The following is a 23,731-nucleotide window of genomic DNA, read 5'->3' on the forward strand; positions in this document are numbered from 1 at the left end:
TGTGTCAATAAAACTCGGATAAAAGCTCAGCAGATGTTGCCAAATATTAACTCTCGGCAGTAACTCGTGGTAAAGAGTGCCGCTCAACCCACAGGCGTGGGTTAAGGATGCTTACCGGTGGGGGAGCCTCCGCTGGCCCACACAGACAGCGGCGTGAGGACCTCGAACAGTGCACACTTCATGGTGACTACATTTCACCTTCAAGCAGGGGTCTTCAGCTGGATCTAAAGCTTAAAAAAAAGACAGAGATTGCACAGAAAATACTAAAATAAGTTTCTGTAAAATGTAGGTTGGAATACCATTAAAAACAATTTGATCAGGGAGTTGGCAGAGCCTTGAGCTGTAAATTTTGTTCACATTCTTCCTCTATTAAGAGATACTTTTTGCTTCCACTTTGACAGCTCAGAGTTAACAGAGCTGGAGTTTAGTCTCTTCCATCTGTTCTGAAGCTGAAGCACACAAACCCCTGTGATCAGACAACGTGTGATCAAAGCAGAAACTTTACAGCCAAAACTTTCTGCAGTTACTACCGCTTTCTAAACATTCGAGGTGGAGAACTGACACTTTGTGTTAATGAAGAACTATAATCTGTTCTGCTTTTCCTGGGTGGATGCAGGTGTGTAGAAAAAAAAAAAGGAAGAAACCCCAAACAATGTTCGTGGACATCAATGCGCCTTGGGATTTCCAAGAAAAGTCTCAAATTGTGCGGGGGCTGCCTGCATGCATCGTGGCAAGAAATGAGATGTTTTTTCATTTTTAAACTGTCTGTGCCTGACCACCATATCTCTATGGGAAAACCCTCTTTTGGTGGCTGCCTACACAAAAACTGTGTAATTCTTTGCTGTTGCTGGTTTTTTGTTTGTAACAGTGTTGCTGCTATGTAACTCACATACTACCCAATTCATTCGTTTAAGTTTAAAATTTGGTGGCCAAGACAGCGGAGCAGGAAGACTGCAAGCTCACCTCCTCCCATGGCACTGAAATTACAACCACAAGTAGTTTCCATGAGAAAGACCTGAAGACCAGCAGGAAAGATTTCCCACAACTAAAGCACAGAGGGAACCACAAGGGGGCGGGGGCAGCGTCACCGTGCCACCAGGACCCACGCCCCCAGTTGGGCAACCAGCACCCGGCAGGATAACTGAACTTGCAAAGGCTCTCCGCAGGGGCTGAGGGGGCCGAGCCCCATACTGGGCTCCCTAACCCAGGGGCCTCATCAACTCAGCATCAAAAAAAAAAAAAAAAAAAAAAAAAAAGAAAGAAAGAAAGAAACCAATTAAAATGTAGGCAGAGGACCTGACAGACATTTTCCAAAGAAGACATGCAGATGGACTACAGGTGTGAAGGAAAAGCTGGGCTGGGCTAACAAGATAACTCACAAGTCTAAGTATTGGAATACTGATCTGAGTTCTGCTGGACTAACTTGTAAATCTAAGTTAATTAGTGTTGGTTTGCTGTTCAAGTTTTTTGCTAGCCAGCTGGGTTTTCAAAGATACATATCTGGCTTTGGAATGTTGGTTTGCTGCCTCCCTGCCTCCACTTTTGTGATGATAATGCTGCTAAAGCTGTTCCATGCCTATTGTCCGAATACCCCAAGCTTGTACTAAACCCTATAAAACCTCACGTGCATGTCTTGGAGGTGCTCAGAGCTTCAGAGCAGAAGCCCCTATGAGCCCGCCGGCGTAATACATCTGAGTACTCCAACCCTCCGAGTGGTGCTTGTTTCTTGACTGGCCTGTCGTTTCCATTTCCGTAACACAGGCACACAAAAAGACGCTCAACATCAGGGAAATGCCAATCAAAGCCACAATGAGGTGCCACCTCACACCTGTCTTATTTTAAAAGACAATTGGAAGGTATGGAGAAAAGGGACCCTCCTACACTGCTGGTGAGAACAGGATTTGGTGCAGCCACCGTGGAAAACAGTATGGAGTTTCTTCCAAAAACTAAAAACAGAACTACCATATAACCCAGGAATTCCACTCCTGGGTATTTATCCGAAGAAAATAAAAATGAGTAGTATCAGAAATTAAGATAAACTATATTATTTTTTCTCTATAAAATGTTAAACATTCTTAGGTTAGTAAGAAAATGCACATTTCTGAAACATTCTCATGATATTATCAAAGTTTAAGGTGTCACTAATTAAAACACTGTCCCATAGAACTAAGACACATTAGAACCATATGATTTCTTGTTGGACAACATAAAAGACAAACAAGCAATAACTCAGTAGGCATTAAAATGTTCTGATCTATTTCTGTTCCTTAATATATTTTATTTTTAATATTATTTAATATATTTATTTTTAATTTTAATGTCACTTTTAAATATTGATTAAAATTAAACAATTCTGCCTAACAGTGTCATTGCACATACATTTGTATCTTATGTACATATGTGTCACATACTCACTATTGATGCATTTAATTTGGGCCATCACTCTGAAAAAGGAGTGTTTCCACTTTGAAATAAAACACTCCAGTGCATATAAAATTGTCGTGGTGAAGCTGACGTAACCACACGTGAAGGCAGACCACTCACAGCTGTACTCAGGTGCTCGCCTTCAGGCTCCTCTACCTTATGTAGCCTGCATGCGGGACTTCCCAGAAGTTCCATTGACACCCCTGTTCTATCTAATAAGCGAAATCAGAACTCAAAAACTGCGCAGCAGGAAGGAACTTAGAACAAATACAGCACATGAAGTTAATGAACGTTTGGCACGAAATTCTAAGAAATAAACAAATAAAAGAGCAGTAGCCTTGGTCAGGAGACGGAAAACATGACAGGAAGAGAACATGAAGAAGCCGACACACTGGATCTGCAACCAGAAAAGACCCTTTCTGCACGTGTGGCTCTGGCCGTCTGCACTTGTGAGCAGAGCTCACACTGTCGGCAGCTTAAAACTAGAACCGTGACAGCCTGCAAACACAGACGCTGAAGTTTTACTCCTGAAATCAGAGTAACACAACCATCTCCCTCTTGGCCGAGGCCCAAGGATTGGAACCAGCCCTGCGTCTTACGGAACCAGCCCTGCGTCTTACGGAACCAGCCCTGCGTCTTATGGAACCAGCCCCACGTCTTACAGAGCCCTGGATAAACCACCTTCTCCCTCCATGGCTCTCCTGTCTTCCCGTCTGTTCTGAACTGGCATCTGTTCTCTTCTGCATTATTGTTTTTAACTTTGTCTCAAGCACCCAGCAAAACGACCCTTAGGAAGATTTCAACCAGAGCAGTCAGTTCATGTGGCTATGCTCCTTCCTTCCTGCTAATATTCTCGTAGCAGTTAATCCAGTAATTCAATAATCTTCCTGATTGATATGAACTAAACTGGGGACTTAACTGATCAATTTTTTTCCCTTTTTTACTGAAGTACAGTTGATGTACAATATTACATATTACAGGTGTACCACACAGTGACACACAATTTTTAAAGCTCATACTCTACTGGTAATTACCATAAGCACTGGCTGTCTTCCCTGTGCCCTAACGTGCACCCTCACAGCTTATTTTGTGCATGACAGTCCGAACCTCTTGTTCTCCTGCCCCAATACTGCCCCACCCCCGCCGCTGGCAACCACTGGTTTGTTCTCTGTATCTGTGAGTCTGCTTCTTTTTTTTAATATTCATTTGTTTTATTTTTTTGATTCCACATGTAAGTAATAAGAGAATATTTGTCTTTTTCTGTCTGATTTATTTCACTTAGCATAATACCCTCCGAGTCCACAAACGTTGCTGCAAATGACAAAATGTCATTCTCCTTTATGGCTGAATAGTATTCGTGTGTGTGTGTGTGTGTGTGTGTGTGTGTGTGTACACATGTCACATCTTTATCCAGTCATCTGTTGATGGACATTTGGGTCGTTTCCATGTCTTGGCTATTGTATACAGTGCTGCTGTGAGCACTGGGGTGAATCGGTGAATCGGTGTTTGCAGTTTGGGGGGCGTGTCTCCAGGAGTGGAGTTACTGGGTCATACAGCAGCTCTACTTTTAGTTTTCTGAGAAACCTCCATGCTGATTTCTACAGCGGCCGCCCCAATCTACATTCCCTCCAGCAGGGCACGAGGGCTCCCTTTCCTGCACGCCTTTTCCAACACTTGTTATTTCTTATCTATTTGATGGCAGCCACTCTGACAGGTGTCCTGCTGTGCATCCCCGATGATCAGCGATGGTGAGCACCTCGCCCGGGGCCTGCTAGGCATCTGTGTGTCTTCTCTGGAAATACGTCTATCCAGGTCTTCTGCCCAGTCTTTTCTCAGGTTGGTTTTTGTTTTTGTTTTTGGATGTCATTTTTGTTTCGTTTTGTTTCAGAAAAAGCAGTCTGAATTTCAAAGGAATGCCTTATATTTTAACTTCCGGATTTTATTTGTGATGTAGGATTCTCCTGTTTCATCAGAACACTTGTTTTTCAGCACAGAATCCACACTTGCTACCAGATCAGAGTAGGTGAGCACAGAAAACAGGTGTGAGCGCAGACAGGCCTGTCAGCAAGGAAAGACCAGGACTTGGAGAGAAGGCCCCACAGGAGGGGCTGAGAAGCAAGCAGGCAGAGGCCAGGTCGGGAAACAGTGGGGAAGTCACTGGGTCCCCGGAGGAGCAGAACCGCCGCCAAGCGTTCACGTTCAGCGCAGGTGCTCTGAGAGAGGAAAGGCAAAATGTGGCTCCACGAAGATGCAAAAATGGGAATGAATGCTGGTATTAAGGAGGAAAGAAACTTTCAGAGAAGACTGGATCCCCGAATCTGTACAACACCCCTCTGGATTTCCACAGTGTTTTCCACAAGAAGCCTAGATTTGAGAAGACGAAATCCCACGATCCTGGGCCAGAGCCCTCGTAAACCACGCTGGACTTTATTTCTGGTGGAGTTACTAATGGTCCAGCCACCTTAGCACAGCCGACACCCGAGAAATGCAGCAGAAACACAGTCCTCCCGACACTGATGCAGTTTCGAAAGACTGACACAGTTCAAACCCTTCATCTCTATGTAACCTGCCAAGTCCACCTATAAAAGGTTTGGGCTGAACGACCTCCAAGTCCACATTCTGCTCTCAGAGGGGATGACTGCCTCTTAGCATGCATGTTGGCACCATGTGCCCTGCACAGACTCAGCCTGTTTATTGAAAGAGAGATGGACAAGTGGGGAATTAGAAAACACCGTTGGGTGGAAATGTGTGTGTGTGTTTAGCTATGTGGAAACACACACACAGACACGCACAGGAAGGACTGTATCGTCATGATGGGGGATGATTAGAATGAGTGAAACCTTAGGCAGGTTTTGAAAGACACACAGTGAAAAAAGACAAAGGAAACTTCAGGATGAGGGGCCAGTCTGAACAGCACACCAACACCGGGACAGGAAGGAGTCCCTGTGCAGGGACAGACAGGTTGTTCAGGATCAGAGAAGGGTAATTCTGGGTGAAACATCACTGGAGGGAGAGGCAGACAGAAGCTGCTCACCTTGTGCAGTTTGACCTTACAGGTGATGCTACGTTGGGGAGCGATTTTGGGTGGGAGAGCGGGGTAAGATGGTGTGTCACACAAAAAGATATGGAGATGCTCTGAAGAATGCGTGTCAACAGGGAACCCAGCCAAATGTCCCACAGAGAAAGGATGAGAAGCTGATTGTGAGGACGGGCACAGGGCCATGGTGACGGAGCAGAGCTGGTGTCGGGGACTCGGCACTGGTCCGTGTGGACCGCTGGGCTGGGAAAGCAGCCCACACACACAGAGCCCACGCCGGCGCCTCCCTCCTCTGTGGGGACTGTGGCCACATCCCCATTGCTGGAGCCGCTCTCCTTCTGATGAGCATTTTCCCAGTGACCTTTCCTCCAATGACTTTCTTTTTAAGTCTTAATTTTTGTATTTTACGGGCAGCTCTCAAAACCCAAAGGTGGATTTATAAGTCGATCTAAGATGACCTCTCTCTTTTCCTGTTTCATCTGTGGTAATTTTTAATTTAATTGGACACTCTTTTATCACTTTATTTTATGCTTCCTATTTTGCAATTTTTTTCCTTTGTTTTCTTTCCCCGTTCCTGCCTCATGGTGTGTTGGTTTTATTTCGTACCTTTCCCCTTCCTGCTGGTTTGGAAATTAACTCTCTTTCAGCAGCTTCCTTTAGATGTTCACATGCGCAGCTGGTGTAGCAGGTGACAGTGACCACACCGCAGGTAGTTCACCCTCCTTCTGAGAGAACCAGGACCTCAGAGACGGCCTCTGACAGGCAGCCTCCTCACCGTCAGCCGAGACGCCCACCGCACGTGACCCCCACCGCTGCACTGTGGTCATCTTCTCCGTTATTACTACTGACAGAACGTTTAAAATGACCAACTCTCCCCGCTTCCGCCCGCGACTGTGCCTGCGGTCCCCTCCTCCCGTGGGTCCCCTCACACAGCTGCCTTCTACCTGCTAAAGCACATTTTTTTGCGGTTCTTTCAAGTGCAATTTGTGCTATTCATATGATACTTTCCCCTGAATGTACTTTTATTTTCCAGTCACTCTTGAAGGATAGTTTAGCTGTGTTTGGAAATTTTATTTGATAATTATTTTTTTTTCACTGCAATGAAGATATTTCATGTTTTTCTGCCACCAAATTCCACTTAGTCCATGTGAACAGTCACTCTTTACCACCTGGGTATTATCATATTTTGTGATCATCAAAATTTTATGTTGTGGAATGTTTATCCTCCCAAGTATAAACCAACAAAAGCAAATGTGCCCTTCTAAATTTCATCTGGTAACATTTAGGAGATAAGAGAACTCTTTAGCAGTTGGGGAAAAAATTGAGAAAAATGGACTAATGTGGACATTCATCGTGGTTTAAGAGCAGGTGAACAGTGCCACTGAGAGCTGGGTTTAATTCTGGAAAAATGTCAACATTATTAAATAGTCAAATCAAAGCACATATCTTATCGGCATCCACTCAGTAAACTCTCCCTACACTTAACTGAGTGCTTTTACAAAAAAAAAAAAATGACCAACAACTCAAAAGTAACACTAAAAACCTCCCTCATGGTTCGACAAGGAAGCATTGAGTGTGCTTCTCTTGTCCTGACAGCACGCACGTCACCGTAACTCTACTCTGTGAAATAAAGGAAGTGGTTTTTAGGGAATTTTTTAAAACTTGCCAGATGTTATCATGAAAGGCTGTGCGTGCGAGAGGCAAGGAAAGCAGACTAGTGTCTGACAGCTAATTAGACTTCTGACAGCCAGTTCCGTGGTGCTAAATGTGATTAAATGCAGCCGCAAATCTTCGCCGTGACTTTCTCGGTTTCAAATCTTGGCATCACTTCAGGCACAGAAACCCACCCACGCGAACCTGGTCTCCCCACCACCAGGACGACACAGCTTCAGGTGCAATGGTTTGATTAATTTGTTTGGTGATAAACATACACCAAACATCACAGTGTTTATTTCAATAATACCCTGTCTTGTAAAGGTGCCAAGTGCAACTGACTGCTGCTCGGTAAACCCAGGTAAGGAAAACTCAGAATCCCTCCGAATCACATCCGAACTTCGTCCGGAGCTGTCTTACTCTAGTTAAGATGGGTGGGGACTTCAAATACCGTTCTCTTCAGCCCTTATTCTCTGTCTCTGTCAATACATCACATTGTTTTCCAAACCTCTTAAAAGTGGTGAATGCTAATAGTGTTTCTTTCATAAATAGACACATTCCAGAAAAATTGGTTATGTGTAAAAACCCTTATTTTTACTGATTTCCATTTTTTAATCTGTTGCTCAGTATATAAGTATGATTTTACTGAATCCTGTGATAAAGGTTTATATTTGGGATTTTCTTTCTAATATTAGAGCTAAACAGACCTGTGATTCAGTTACCACTAACTAAAGGGCCTCCCTGAAACAGGATCACAGGGGAAGTCCTATCAACACGGCAGAAACAGCTCGTCTCATGAAATATTTACCTCCGGTCCCGATGATGCCCCAACTGCTCTCTACTAATGTCTTCACCCATAAATTGAAGAAACTGGGCTAATTCTAAAGTATAAAATTAACTTACTCTAAAATTTTGTGCTTTAAGTGACCTGGGAGCTATGACATTAAAAATAAGAAATATTTTTTTAAATGAACACCAGGTTGAAAAGATGTTTATGTGACTTTGCATAAACAAAACATTACACTGAACAGAAAGGATGGAGCCTGGGGCTTGCAGCAGCCCCACCATCAAGAGGATGGAACCAGGGTGAGAAGTTAAACACCGTCAGTCACCACAGGACTGAACTCTGGCTTCTCCATCAGTAACATGACGTAATTGGCTGTGCAACTCCTAAGACCACACAAAACACCATACGTCCACCCCAGTGGGTACTACGTGGTCAGCCAACGCCTGGAACTCCTGCTGAGCCCGGACACAAACACCAGGCATGCTCACGGCTACAACGTCCAACCTCTACAAGAGAGGAAACAGTGCGTTCTACCAACACATGTGGGTTTATTGCCTCCACCTTCTTAGCGATCATAGGGAAACAAACAAGCAAGCAAAAAGCTTCGAAGAAAAGAGCCCAACCTGAGGACAGTGTGTTCCGTACCCAGTTCTAAAAATTGTAAGTTGCATTTCTAATTAGGTTCTGGAAAACACACAAAATGTCTCAGTTGTCACGGTCTCTTAAGATGCTAATGAAGCAATCAGGACGGATGACTGTGTTATTTTGGGCTGATTCGAATTCATCCTCTTTGGTTTCCTGAGAAAAACTACTACATAGAAATCTGAATTCTTCAATTACGAATAACGGTTTTATTTCCTAACTGCGGGAGCTTAGCAGAGACTCAGCAGGGCTGCCCACTGCCACCCTCGAGATTTAACTTAGTTCAGAGCCACTGGCAGGAGATGCTAGTCACAGTGTCACAGTATCAGGACGTCACCATCACAGTAAGCGTTACTCCTGATTCATCGCAGGAAATCAGGAGTGCCGAGCGTTGACACACGGCTTCTTAAAACTAGAAGGGGTCCTTGACTAGAACCAATGTAATTTACCTGTGGGCATTTTTAAGGGTTTATATTTTAAAATAAATGTTCAAGGTAACATCGTGTTTGGGAAAACAGAAACAATGTACATTTGTTCTTTGGAAGCACTTCTGTGGGGACTCATGCTGTCAGGCATCGTGACCTCGTGACTCAGTGTCTCCTCACGGCTCACACCCTCACCGCCCCCGCACACTCTCCCTGTGACGGGGGAGGGGGGTCATCACTCGGCTGACGTAGTAAAGTGGGAGTGCTCTGAGGGGACAGACCTGAAACACAAGGGAAAACGATGCTGAGTCAGGGAACACAGCCGGCCAGGTCGGGGAGGGGGGCCCACAGGCACAGCCCCCAAGGCTGGGCCTCCTGCCGCCTCCACCCCATGGTACCAGGAGCATCTGCATGAATTTATCTGAGGTGCTGATGGCACTCAGCTGTCCTAATTAATTCTCCATCTGAATTCACTACATGAAGACTCTCCTCTACAAAATTACAGCCCATCCTTTTCCTTCTTTGATAACTGCACTTCAAATCCATCAGCTGTCATCACAATCAAAGCATCTCGTTCAGTAATAAGTTACTACGTTTATCACATACTCCTGACTTCAGAATTCCCTCCCATCCGAAAGAAATTACATGTCACACAAGACAACAAACAGTGACAGAAGTAGCCACTACCTTCTTTCTGAAATGTCTTAGAAAACTTTCAGAAAGAATCTGAATATTGGAACTAAAAGACTTCCAGATTCTGAAAACCCTCTGAATTCTCTTGAATTCTAGAACGCTTAAATAAAAGTGTAGCCAATCTAGAACGAGGGGACAAAATAATTTATTATATGTATATAGAACAATATTAATTTTCATGTCTAAAACATCACTCTTGAACAAGACAATAAGCTGAGAAATTAGGGACGAAATTTGAATCCAAATACCCAACCTTTACCTTAAAAAATTTAAAAACAAAAAAGAAACTGCTGAAAATAAAACTTACGGGAAAAAAAAAGGCACAGCCGTGTTTCTTAGTGTGAGAAATTGAGTGTCTTCTGCTTAATAGAAAGATGGAGATACGGTTTGAAAGCACAGACTGAGGGCAAGGTAATCACCTAATTATAAACAGGGCTGGAAACGCAGAGCACAACATAGCCTGGTGACAGTGCTGTTCTGACAGCTCCGCGGGGCTGCAGCCACACTCTGTGGCTAAAACCACGGCTCTTACATGTGCACTGTCAACAGCAAACGTTTTACTGAAGATAAAACACAGCCTCTGAGATCTGCATCTGGCGAGAATTTCCATTCACCTAAACCAGCAGTGGTCTAGCCCCTAGACGACTGGCACTTACGTATCTGCACAGAAAGCCATGCTCACTTTATCTGAAAGGGCGGATATTTTGAACTAATTAACAAGAATGTGGCTTTAAGGCTGGGAAAAAAATTCATTGTTCTTGAATAAAAAGATGACTGATCTCTACATAATTTTAAAATCTTGAGACTCTTTATATATTAAGCAATTATTTTGTCCACAAAGACATTTGTACTTAAGTATATTTTGAGTAATGTATTCATTCCCAAATTAACATCTATCCATTTATAAAATCTACTGGTTTCAAAAATTAGTTTAAACCTGATGGGAACCTATTTAGGGGAAGTTTAAAATAGAACTAAACTAGTGACTAGTGAGCAAGAGAGCTGACACCGTCAGCCTCACATGTAGATTTTCTCCAAACGGAAGGAAAACACATTGGGTGAAGTCTTAGGACAGAAAAAAGCTGCTGCTTCTATAGATGGCAAATCCCTCCCAGATCTGACGTGCAGGCATGTTTTCTGTTGGTTTTTGGATTTTTGGCTGCTTTCTGGCTTTCACTGTTTCCATATGGTTATCCTGACACCTTTGTGTGACCCTTGTGGACAGAAGGGTGACATGTGAAGGGGCAGGTATGGCGTGAGGACAGTAGATGAACCCGTGAGAGACGACACAGCCTCCCACCAGCCCCCAACCCTGGGTCCCGCGCGGCCCCAGGCTGCTCTCCGACCCTGACACCTGGTCTCTAGCTCCCTTAGTCTGGTCGTTGGTCTCTGCCTCCTTTCCCGGCCACGATCCCTGCAGTCAGACCTTCCCGGTGTCCTGGCTCAGGAACCGGACCTGTCCTGGTTCAACCAAGTCTTCCTCTCCTCCCCAAGAGTCAGATGTTTCGACTTTGAACGGGAACACGGTGGCCGTAATCCCTGCGGACCCGCGTGCCCACTTCTCTCCGATTCCCGCAGCTCCACGCAGTTCAGTGTAGCACCTCGTGCGAAGCCGCCTCCACCCCAGTAACCTCCACACCCTTGTCCCTCATCAGCCAGGACCCAAACTGAGTTCTCCACCACAGCTTAAATAAAATCCTATAGACAAGTGTTATGTTGGAGCTTCGGCTGAATGCAACTCCCAGTGAAATAATCCTGTTTTCCATCTTCATATTTTACATTTTTATGAAAGACTATTTGACATATCTTGCCAAAAGTTAAATCAGAACCTCCCTGCTGACGCCGTTACACTACTGACAGGAGAGGACTTTCCTGACGAGACGCACAAACCACCCAGGCTCTGAGTTGCTCTGTGCAATCTTCATGACACACCAGCGTGTCTCTCAGACACTGAGCTCTGATCATCCAGCTTCCTTATCATTATCTGCTTTTTCACTCTGTTCTAAGTTATGTGGAAAAACCCATAGTCTGGGGTTTCCCCTGCTTCAAGCTTGCCCATGTCTCCCCGACCTCGTTTCTCTGCTTCAGTCCCGGTACAGTCCTGTGCGGACTCAGGGCTCAACTGAAAATACTTTTCAGTCCTACTGTAAACCAGGCACAGGGGAAAACACAAAAAATCACTTTAAAATATTTATGCTGACTGTTATTTGGGATGACCTTTACTTTTATTCAGTGGACTCTCAAACAAGAGACTTGTGGTAAAGTGTTGTCCTTTGAAATACAGAACTTCTTAAATGGAAGGACCTCCCTCATCCCTTTTTTCAAACTTCTCTGCCAAGTACAGTCCTTTACCATGAAATAGGCAATTAACACTGAGCAGTCAGAAAGTCACATGTTGTTTATATCAGTCTATGTTCTAATGAAAATCAGTATGGCTTTCTAGATTTCTATGATTTTAAAAACATCAGGTAATAATCTCTAGGTCCATCAATGTTGCTGCAAATTTATTCTTTTTTATGGCTGAGTAGTATTCCAGTGTGTGTGTGTGTGTGTGTGTGTGTGTGTGTCTGTCTGTCTGTCTGTACACACACACCACATCTTCTTTATCCAGTCATCTGTGGATGGACATTTTAGGTTATCATATTGAGTGAAGTCAGACAGAGAAAGACAAATATCATATGATATCACTTATATATGGAATCTAAAAAAATGATACAAATTCTATTTACAAACTAACAACAGGCTCAGGGACATGGAAAACAAACCACAGCTACCAGAGGAGAAAGGGCAGGGGAGGGTAAATTAGGAGTTTGGAATTCAACAGATACTAACTACTATATATCAGACAGATAAACAACAGGGAGCTACTGTACAGCATAGGGAACTATATTCAGATTCCTTGTAATAACATATAATGGAAAAGACTCTGAAAAGAAAAAAAAATACTATGTATGTGTATGCATAACTGAATCACTTTGCTGAAAACCTGAAACTAACACTGTAAATCAACTATGCTTCGGCAAAAAAAAATTAAAAAAACATTATCCTGAGCAGAGGGACGTGGTCCTGTTACCCTGTTATGTCAACAACCAGAGGCCTGAGAGACTCAAACTGCCCCAGGATTTTCAGTTTTAGCCTCAGGGGTCACCTTGAATGTTTGTTCCTCCCTGGATGAGTTTGGGTCTGGTCCTCTGTTTCATCCTCACTGCCTGAAAGGGCTGGACCGTTACCAAGGGGTGACCCAGTGAAAACACGGGCTCCTAAACGATGCGGTTTCCAGGACAGACCGCTGGGTCAGGAATCTGAAACCACTGCTGCTTGGCTGGCTCCTCCCTGAGTTGACTCCTGGTCACTCTAAAAATAGAGGAGAAAGCAAAGACATCCACTGTGGCTCGTTTTCATCAGCTGGATCACAGAGTCCACAGCAACGCTGTCCAGCCTCCTCGGGCGTTTGTCAAGCACCCTGCACGTCCAATGAGACCCCCACTCAGGTCACTCCCCTCCTGACTCGGGCTCCGAATCCACTGCCTGAGCTCCTGGCAGGAGGGGAACCCACCCGCAGGGGCAGATGAGGAGAAACACCGGGGCTGTAACAGACGATGTGACTGTACAGATCAAAATGGTTAAAATAGTCAATTTTATCACATTAAAAAATAAATAAAACACACACACACAAACACTCAGGAAGTGCCCAGAATCTGCCCCTAAAAAACTGAATCAAAAGTTCGGGGACCAAGCCCGGCCGCTGTACTTCGCGCGCTTAGCTGATTCTCTCGCGAGGCAGGACTGAAACTCACTCCTTCATCCAGTGCAGTTCCTGCTAGAATGTCATTTCCTATATATCTCTACTGTTTTTTTTTTTTTCAGTCTTCACAGTCCTGTTAGAGTAACAAGGTCTGAGATAAAAATATCACTTCTTATTTATCGTTGAAGGGCATCAGATCAACGTCTTTCTCTATAAACTTGATTCAGTTTAGTGACACAGAGTCACTGCCGAGGAATAAACATAGTTTCCTCCTCGCACGCCTGTGGGACCAAACGAAGTGTCGTTAATCTTGACCACACCTTATAAATTAAAAACACAGGCCTTTCCAGTCTTTCTTATTCCATGGAGAAGCCGCACTCTTTGACAAAGAACAAAAGGATCTAAATGTCTTGATTCCTGTATTTTATAGATTTTGGAGTAAAACAAATTGAATACCATCCTTGTACAAAGAAATTAGGATTGGCCAGGAAGAGGAAACGCGTTTCTCACCCAGAAGCTCTGAGTTGCTCTATGTTCTGACAGGGAGTGAACAGACGCCCTGTCGGTCTCCAGGTTGAATACAGGTTTTTGCGGGATTTCCAGAGGGCTTCCATGAGCCAAGGCTGCCAGCACCGGTGATGTAACTGACGTAGGACGTAAGTGACACGGCGAGTAGCCCCTGAACGCTGAGCACGTATTTGTCCAAAGTGGTACAAGTCTGAAATTGATCCTTGTGAGTTGACCAAATACCAGTTCAGAATTTACATTTTTAAATGGCTGAAAGCATCTTTGAATTTCAATTCCAGGAACACCATTTTTCCACTAGAAAAGTGCCCCAAGGCCCCAGCCCTTGGACAGAGTGGCATCAGGGACCACCATGCTCTGCTGGGAGCTGGGCAGCCCCGCCTGCTGACCAGACCACCAGCAACACCGTCTGCGAACATGCCGAAACCAGCGCTCCTGAAACGAAGGTTAGGGCCCCGGGGAGGGAGGCAGGACCTTCACTGTCTCCCAGACGCACTGCACCTTGAGAACACAGGGATGCCTTCAGGAAGGGACACTTGAGTTCTGGGGTGCATTTGCTCAAATGCCAAATCTCCTCAGTTTCAGAGGTAACGGTGGCTGTGAGACCCCAGCTCTGCTCGCTGAGGGACCAAAGCTCCAGGTGGGGGGTCTCAGCAGCTCCTCCTCTGTAGCCAGAGACTGGCCACAGGGATACATGGAGCTGTGACAGTCGGGGTGTGGGAGACGCTTTGCAAATGAGCAGAGAAATTACAGGGATCTGGGAAACTCTGAGAACTGCTCCCAGAAAGACAGAAACAGTGGAGATGTGCCTAGCTGTCCTCTCAGCCCCTGATCCCTGCAGGAAAGGCTCGGGAGACACCAGGCTGCACACACTTCTGTCCCAGAACAGTTCCCAGCCACCGCCTCTGCAAGAACCTGTGCTGAATTGAGACACAGCGTAAGCAGCCAGGATCCGAGGGTCCAGATTCAGGAAGAAAGCCCAGCAGAAACTGCTGTGACACACGGTGCTGACGGAAACATCTCACCCTAATTCCACGTCCCGACACCTGCACCAGCGGGAAGCACCCCAGCAACGTGGAGCTGATCTGCCTGAATCTCTGGATCGGTTCATTTCCGCTCATGACTAGCTGACTGATTATCACTCACTCCAGGCTGGTCTGGGGAGTGAGAGCAGAGAAGCAGTACATTAGCTCGGGCTCCTCGGGTCTCCTAGACGTCAAATGCAGGAGAAAATGATTTCTGCCTTAAAGGTGCTCCTGACAGACCCAGCACTTCAAGGACAAATGGGTTCTCTAAACACCTCTTAAGAAATAAGGCTAAAAATTCCGGCAACCTGTTACCCAAATTAATCCGTGACCGAAAGACAAGGCAGGAATAACGTAGTGAAAAGGGAAAAAAGTGAATTTTTTTTTAAAGCTTCGGCATATCTATCAAAGAATTTATTAAATCACTCAAAATCTATCCATGCCACCACTCTGGGTTCATCCCACAGCAAACACAAAACTTTTATGCCGTGTTCAAGAAGATCCCCGTCCTCAGTAAAACTTTCAGTCAATTTATGCTGTGTCAAGTAATGAACGGAAATAATGGCACAGAAAATTCTTTTTTAAATTAATTAATTTTGTCTTGGGGGAGGTCATTAGGTTTTTATTCATTTATTTATTTAACGGAGGTGCTGGGGATTGAACCTAGGACCTCATGCATGCTGAGCACCTGCTCTAACACTAAGCTGTACCCTCCCCCTCCAAAAATTCTAAGTAGAGAGCGCCAAGCAATTCACTTACGGTGTAAGTATGCTTTCTCTAACTTTAAAGCAAATTTACCATCACCAAAGTAGTTTTGTTTTAATTCCTTTAAAACCATTATATTTTTCCAAAACAATTACTATTTTAGTGGTTGAAAAGTGGGAATGTTCTGATTAATAGAAACTCACATGAGATGGAAAATTTGTCATAGCAAAATCAGAAGGCAGATAAGCCACATGTGATAATCAGTTGATTTTAACCTAGAAATAAGTTTGCAGGTGCAAATGAACGTGTGCATGTGTAACCGTATCTGTGTGTGTGTACCTGTGGGTGTATTTGTGCACATACGCGAAGAGAAGTGTTGTGATGAAAAATCACACCATTAGCCTTATGAAGTATTAAGTAACATTATAGTTTGTGGAGAATCACAGAAATGGAAGTAAAATATAATTTCAAATGAATATGGTAAAAATGGTCCAAATATCATCATAAAAATGTCATGCTAAGCTAACTTTTTCTTGGCTCTTTTCAGAAACATACAAGACCCCCAAAAAAGATACTAGGTAAAATCAATTTATACTGAAATGATGTGGATGTCCATAACCAATGAAAAACGTAGCATATTAACATTATAAACTCATAAAAGTCTTCTGTTCTATGTTCAGCTGCTCAATCAGATTCTGAAAATGATAGTTCATGGATGATTCTGTCATCAGAAAGAACAAGAAACGTGAGAAATTAACCTATTTCAAGTCTATTCCATCCAAATGACGACACTATTTCATTCCAAGCCAGACAGGAACGGGATGATTTTCCATTTGCCTCACTCCTCACTGTGGTCTACAAATGGGTTGGTTAATTTGACTCAACACCCAAAAAAAAAAAAAAAAAAAAAAAAAAAAAAAAAAAAAGAAATACTTGCATCTCAATCTAAATTTTCCCATTTTTCTTTTTTTTTTAAACAAAACTCTCCCATGTATGTTTACCAACTATATGTTCGATCAGTCAAAACCCAGGGTCTGACAGTCTATAAAATTTCCTTTTAAATACAGAGACAAAGCAAACATTCTATCTATTTCTAACATTCACACAAGTAGATACTTATTTTTAAAGTACAATCTTCACAAAATTACACCCCATGATTTCATTTTAGCGCTACCATCAAGTGACAGTACCACGTAGCGGCTCAGAAAGGGGTGCGGGGGTCACACTGCCTGGACCCACGTGCTGCTTCTGCCCCACTGCAGAGCTGTCACCAGGGGCGATGCCGCACTCCCCCGCCCCCCGGCTGACTGTGAAGATTAAATGAACTAACACACCAAACGCTTAGAACAGTGACTGGATACAGGCCACCTCACACACGTTAGGTATTATCATGCCATGAGCTATTCTCTGCTTGATAAACATGGTATTTTTGACACATCATTACATTGAAAACTCCTTTGAATACTAAAATAAGTCAGTCTCACCAGTATGTCAAGACTTGGAAGCCTCCCTCGAACAATCTTTTTTTTTTAGCAAGAGATAAACTGCAGTTCAGCACAGTCACACACACACAAATTAGAAAAGACGAAGCGTCTTTTTGCAACTGGATCCGTCACCTGCAACGCTCTAAGTGCTAACACCCACCTCACAGACAACGCCAACTGTTCAAGGTTTACGATTCTATCATAAAAATTCAGTTCCAAAGAAAGCCTGCAAGTATATCTGCCTGTGATAACATGCAGACTTCAGAGACATTGTGGGTTTGGCTCCAGATCACAAGAGAGCAAATGTTGCAATAAAGTGAGTCACGCAAACTTTTAAATAAAATATAAAATTAGAGAATATACATATAAAATATATTTTATGTATAAAATATTTTGAAGTATACAAAAGTTATGTTTACACTATCCTATAGCCTATTAATTGTATAATAGTGTTATGTCTAAAAAACAATGCACATGAAATGAAAAAGCATTTCTTTGCTAAAAAATCGAGAACTCTCCTCTGGGCTTTCAGACAATCAAGCCTTTTGCAGGTGGAGGGTCCTGCCTTGATGGTGACCATGGCTGACTGATCCAGTGGTGGCTGCTGGAGGCTGGGGAGGGGGGTGGGGCTGTGGCAATTTTTTACAAAGGAGTCAACAGTGAAGTCTGCCTCATCGACTGACTCTTCCTTTCGCGGACGATTTCCCTGCAGCTCTCAATGGTGCTTGACAGCATTTTACCCACAGGAGAACGTCTTTCAAAACTAGAGTCAGTCATCTCAAACTCTGCTGCTGCTTTACGAACTAAGCCTGCGTCATGTTCTAAATCCTTTGTTGTCATTCCAGACACCTTCACAGCGTCTTCACCAGGAGTAGAGTCCGTCTCAAGGAGCCACTCTCTTTCTCATCCGTAAGAACAGCTCCTCACCTGTTAGAGTTTTATTGTGAATTTGCAGCAATTCAGTCCCATCTTCAGGCTGCATGTCTAATTCTCGTCCTCTTGATTTTCCACCACGTCTGCAGTTCCTTCCTCCACTGAAGGCTTCAGCCCCTCAAAGTCAACCATGAGGGCTGGAGTCAACCTCTGCCAAACTCCTGTTAATGTGGATATTTTGACCTCTTTCCATGAATCATGAATGTTCTGAGCAGCATCCAGAACAGTGGATCCTTGCTGGAAAGTTTTCAGTTGGCTTTGCCCAGATGCATCGGAGGCATCGCTGTCTGTGGCAGCTACAGCCTCACAAAATGTGCTTCTTACACAGTAAGACGTGAAAGTCAGGACGACTCCTCGATCCACGGGCTGCAGGCTGGGTGCCGTGTGAGCACGGACACAGTGTGGGTCTCGTTGTCTGTCTCCATCAGAGCTCCTGGGTGACCAGGAGCAGTGATACTTTGAAAGGAATTTTTTTTCTGAGTAGTAGGTCTCAACAGTGGGTTTAAAATATTCAGCAACTGTGTTGTACACAGATGTGCTGCCATCCAGCCCTGCCGTTCCAGGCACACAGCGCAGGCAGAGCAGGCTGAGCGTAAACCTACGGGCCGTAGGGTGTTCAGATGGCAACTGAGCACTGAGTTCAACTCCAAGTCGCCCGCTGCGTTGGCCCCTAGTGAGAGAGTCAGCCTGTCTTGATGCTCTGACGCCAGGCACTGACTTGCCTCCAGCTCTGAAAATCCCCAGCGGCATCTCTTCCAACAGAGGCTGTTTCATCCACATAAGAAAGTTCTGTGTTCAGCGGGCCCTTCGAGCACGACCTGAGCTGGACCTTCTGGAGAACCGGCTGCAGCTTCTCTATCAGCACCTGCTGCCCCACCTGCACTGCGGTGCCATGGAGACGACGTCTCTCCTTAAACCTCATGGACCAACTGCTGCCGGCTTCAGCCTTTCCCCCTGCAACTTCCTCGCCTCCCGGAAGGCACAGACCGAGCAGAGCTGGGGCCTGACTCCAGGCGAGGCTTCGTCCGAAGTGGGTGCTGCTTCTGGCTGGGTCTTCTCTCCAGCCCCTAAATCGTCCCCGCATCAGCAAGAAGGCTGTTTGGCTTTCTTCTCATTCCTGCGTTCACCGGAGCCACACGTCTAACTTCCTTCGAGAACGTTCCTTTGCCGTCACAACTTGGCTGTTTGGCCCAAGAGGCCCAGCTTTTGGCCCATCTCAGCTTTTGATGTGCCTTCCTCGCTGAGCGTAGTCACGTCCAGCTCTCGATTTAGAGCAGAGAGACATGTGACCTGTCCTTCCCCTTGGACACTCGGAGGAGACCAGCGGGTCACTAACTGTCCTAGTTTCCCTGCTGCCTGAGGACAGGGAGAGACGGGGACGGCAGTGGGTGGAGTGGTCAGCACACACACAGTTACTAAGTTCGCAGTCTTCTAGGGGTGCAGGCCCTGGTGCCCAAAACAACCACAATTGTCACATCACTGATCACAGACCAACACGTTTGAAATCACGCAAGAATTACCAAAATGGGACACAAGACAGGAAATGAGGACATGGAGCTCGAAAAATGACACCAACAGCCGTGCTGGATGCATGGCTGCCAGGAACCTTCCATCTGTGAGCGCACAAGCTCTGCAGAGGGCAGGGTGTGGAGCCAGAGCCAAGGCTGGCCTGCCTCTCAGTGCCTTTCCCCAACCTACCACAAATTAGCACTGGATGGTAACAGGGAAGTCACGTGAGTTACACAGCAAAGGAAGTAACGTTACGGGGGGACAGGGTGTGACTGAAGGTTCACATCTGGTTGACCGCAGTCCCCGTCCAGGCCCATCCAGGATGGTTTTCACTCAGAGGGTGGCTGTTCAGGATTCATCCCAAATATCAAGTCACAAGTTTGGATATCAAGGCTCATTTTAAAAAACCATTCCGACTTTTAAATGATAGTGCTTCATGGCGCACCATCCTTTGTGAGGTGACTGTAGCCAATGTAAAGCAGAAATGTCTTTTGTTTCAAACTTTGGAAGGAAGGGTCTGGCTCTAATAGTGTACGGTTTGGTAAACAGATCTGTTTAGTTACTGAGGTAATTATGATCGTGCTGAGACTGGCGTCTCCATCCTCGCTGCAGCCAGGGCAGCGCTCCTGCCCCCGTGTGTGCGTGCCCTGTGCCTTTGTCTCAAGAGAGCGTGCCAGAACCATGAACGGTGTACGCAGCGTCCCCTGCAAGACCTTCCCTTCTGGTCTCACTAAGACCCAGCAGGTCAGTAATCTAGGACATGACTCTGAAATGAGAGACAGCTTGACACAGCCACGATAACTGATTTATTTCTAATTGTATTATTCTGAAATGAAAGTTACTACCGTGTGAAATTCTTCATTCATCTAAGCTCTCCTATTTAGTATTTTAAAATCTAACCAGACAATCATCATGTTTTTAAGTACAGTAATTGTAAACATGTAAAACAATTTATTTTAAAATAATTAGGTTCTTACCTGGCTCAAAGGTCTTTCCTGGACTCCAAGTGCGGAAATAATCATCCTAAAGAGAAAAATAACATGACTTGAGTGTATTGTGAGTAATTAAAAGGTAGAGATTCATATAAAATCTAAGATAAAATATGAAATACAGAAGCTGAATACAAACCTCCACTTCCTACAATGCCAAGCAGCAAATTATAAAAAATAAATAAATAAAAAACAAAAAAGGAACAAGAGAAAAACAGTAGTTATCAAACAGGAACACACTGTTTACATGTCACAGAAGAGTCTTTCAAGAAATGTGTTCATTCTCATTGCAAGTCATTGTTCACTACAACAATTTAACTGTTTTGGCTGCCACATCACTGAAATACTGCAATTCAGTACTTGCAACGTGCAGGATAACATGCAAATAGTTATCCGAAGCTAATCGGCTTATTGAAGTATCTACCAGTTTCCAATTACACTTTGCACCAGGACAACAGTAAATGAACCAGTTACCGCAGCAGGGGGAACACCAGGGACGTCTGCACAAGCCCAGATGATATACATGTATTTTATATACATCAGCCACACGTAATTCACTGACAAATTCATCAAAATGCACTGGGAAGCTTGAAAAAGATGCACGCCTAATTAAATCTTGCCTAAAGGTTAAATCTTCGATTCGAGAAAGAATCATAACAACACACTGACTGACTGCATTTTAGTAAATGTGAACGTACAACACAGAAGTGGGGCCACAGGTACTGACAAGCGCAAAGCCGAATCCACTGACTCGACTTTATTCAGTTTTTACCACCATAAACACCTGGTAAAGGCATCTCAAACGGATCACCTTTTATGCAAACAGAACAGATTTCACTGTTCACATTAATAAGCTCTGAGAAACGGTGCACATCACGTGATGCTCCGTGATGAAGCGACCCCAGCTCCATCCTCCAAACCCACCGAGGCTGGTCCACTGGACACCTCCAAACATCAGGCACCCAAAAGGCCAAGCAGAGGGTCTCCGAGTCCCTCTCCTAACCTCTTTCCTGATACCCTCCACTTACCAAGAGGGGAAGGTAGCACGTTTTAATTATGGAAAGAAACACACTAATTTATTTATTCAACAATTTCAGATTGTTAAAAAAAAAAACTTTTCCTTATTGTGATGAATAACCTTTTGCACTCCCACCTCTCCAACTCCAAATGAAGGAAGGAAAGGAAAACCACAGAAGACACCCATTGAAGTTGAGATGGGGTCATAACAAGGGAGGAGCATCTTAGGGCAAGCACGCTGGCAGGTTCTGCACTGAATCGCCCAGGATGAGATTAAGGGTGGGTAACAACACCGGAGAATTAAACAAACATTGACTGTTTGGTCTCTTCTTTAAATTTCTCTTTTTAAAATAATTGTAGCGCACTGGAAGTTTTGGGAAACTAAGTTTTCAAATGAAATACCTCCACGCAAATTCTTAAACTTCAGCTGAGGATTTAACTCACTTTTTTAGTAACTTTTATTTTTAAAGGACATCTCCCTGTCATCTGTTCCAAGCACAGAGAGGGTTTGAGTTTCCCCAAAGGGTAAACAGCAGCCAGACTGAGCACGTGCTCCGGGCCTGGGAGACAGAGCCCTTGAACTGCAAGTCTGCCTTCACCGCATTCAGCTGCGTCACTCCAGAGGAACGGCCCTGAACCACAGAGCGTTGTGACTAACGCTGGAAAAGTGACAGCCACCTATCTGGTGAGGGTGGTGTGGGGCTTAATGACAAAACGGAACAGGCCAGCCCACTGGGGGCGTGAACAGGTACTCCAGCAAGGCTGCTCATCACGAGGGCCGAGGTCGCCCTGAGTGTCCCTGGTCAGCACCAGCTCTGGATGGGTTCTCGTGACTACTGAGCATGTCCCGCAGTTTCCCTGATTTTCTAGGAAGAGTCATGGGCTCCTCGTAATGTTTCTGAAAGTGATGCTCAACTGCAACCCTCCCCAAAATGTCAACTGTTGGATGCAGAGAAAAGCCAGCACTGAGGACTGTCGTTAAGGCCAGAAGGCAGGTACTTTTGCTGTTGTCTCAGGCTTTCTGACGTAGCACAGCCACCAGGGCCACCATCCAAAGAGATGCAGTAAGTTTACATCACAGCGGTGACCCCACCCATGTGACCATCTTTGGGCTCAGAAAGGCTGGTGCAGCTGTGGAGCTGATGCTGAAGATGTGACGGGGAAACAGCACCTTGGAGACGACAGAGTGTTTGAAAGGCTCACCATCCGCACAGAACAGTGGGAACTAAGTGGGCTTGTGCACAAATCAACACACTGGAAAACTGAATCTCGACCACGCGTAACTAATGCCCTTCACAATGACACGATCGTGTTGGGTTATTCTGGGCCCAAAGCCAGATGAAAATCTATAATCATAATGTGGACACGACCTGTTTCGGGTTGTGTCGAGGGCATCTCGGCAGCGGCCATCCGACCCGCCCCCGACCCGCAGAGCACTCGGCCTGGCAGCTCTTTTCCCTCTGTGTTCTCACATCACTAGACCTCTTCCTTTTTTTGCTTTTTTTCTGAAAATGGTTTCACCTCATTAAATCTTAGGAATTTTGCCAGGACGAGTAATAAAAGTATTTTCACATAAGTGTTTATTCAGGCGAATTTCTTTTGTCTCAAAAGCTTTACTGAATATGGGTTGTTCTCAGGCTTCAATTTAGATCCAGAAATAAGCGAACCGAGGATTAAGAAAACAAACTCCAGAAAAGCTCACAACTGGGGAAATTCAGGTTCCGATGATGAAGGCCAAGCCCGAGGCTCCCACCTGGCAAAGCTCACGTTCCGAAGCTCAGACCATGAATTACAGCGACGACCAGAAGTGAATGCTGCATCTCTACAGTTTCTTGTATTTAAGTGAATAATATTTGATAGTTTTTTTTTAAATGTAGTCTGCATAAAAAAAATTGATTTCTGTATCCTATCATTTAAGCCTTTTCCTTCTGGTATTAATATCCTATTTTTCCTAACTTTAAATAAGATACATATCTAACATAGAGCACAGCCCCCCACCCCATCCCCCCAGCATTACTGACAATTTGAGCAGACTGTCTGCCAGCATCCCTGGCCTCTATCCATGAGGTACCAGCAGTGATCTCCCCCAAGATGTGACAAACAGAATGTCACCAAACATTGCCAAATGCCTAACCAAG

The 23,731-nt window shown here is 44.7% G+C and overlaps 1 protein-coding gene across 1 annotated transcript in view; it reads right to left on the minus strand.

The window, feature by feature from the left end:
• SPOCK3 (SPARC (osteonectin), cwcv and kazal like domains proteoglycan 3) overlaps nucleotides 1–23,731 on the minus strand; it is a 131,368-nt gene that overhangs the window by 80,229 nt on the left and 27,408 nt on the right. The window contains 3 exon segments of the mRNA XM_032470773.1: nucleotides 116–230; nucleotides 20,565–20,610; nucleotides 20,716–20,724. Coding sequence (XP_032326664.1) covers nucleotides 116–230; nucleotides 20,565–20,610; nucleotides 20,716–20,724 — 170 coding nt within the window.

This window comes from Camelus ferus, chromosome 31, assembly GCF_009834535.1.
Source record: "Camelus ferus isolate YT-003-E chromosome 31, BCGSAC_Cfer_1.0, whole genome shotgun sequence".
In the NCBI taxonomy this organism is placed as follows: domain Eukaryota; kingdom Metazoa; phylum Chordata; class Mammalia; order Artiodactyla; family Camelidae; genus Camelus; species Camelus ferus.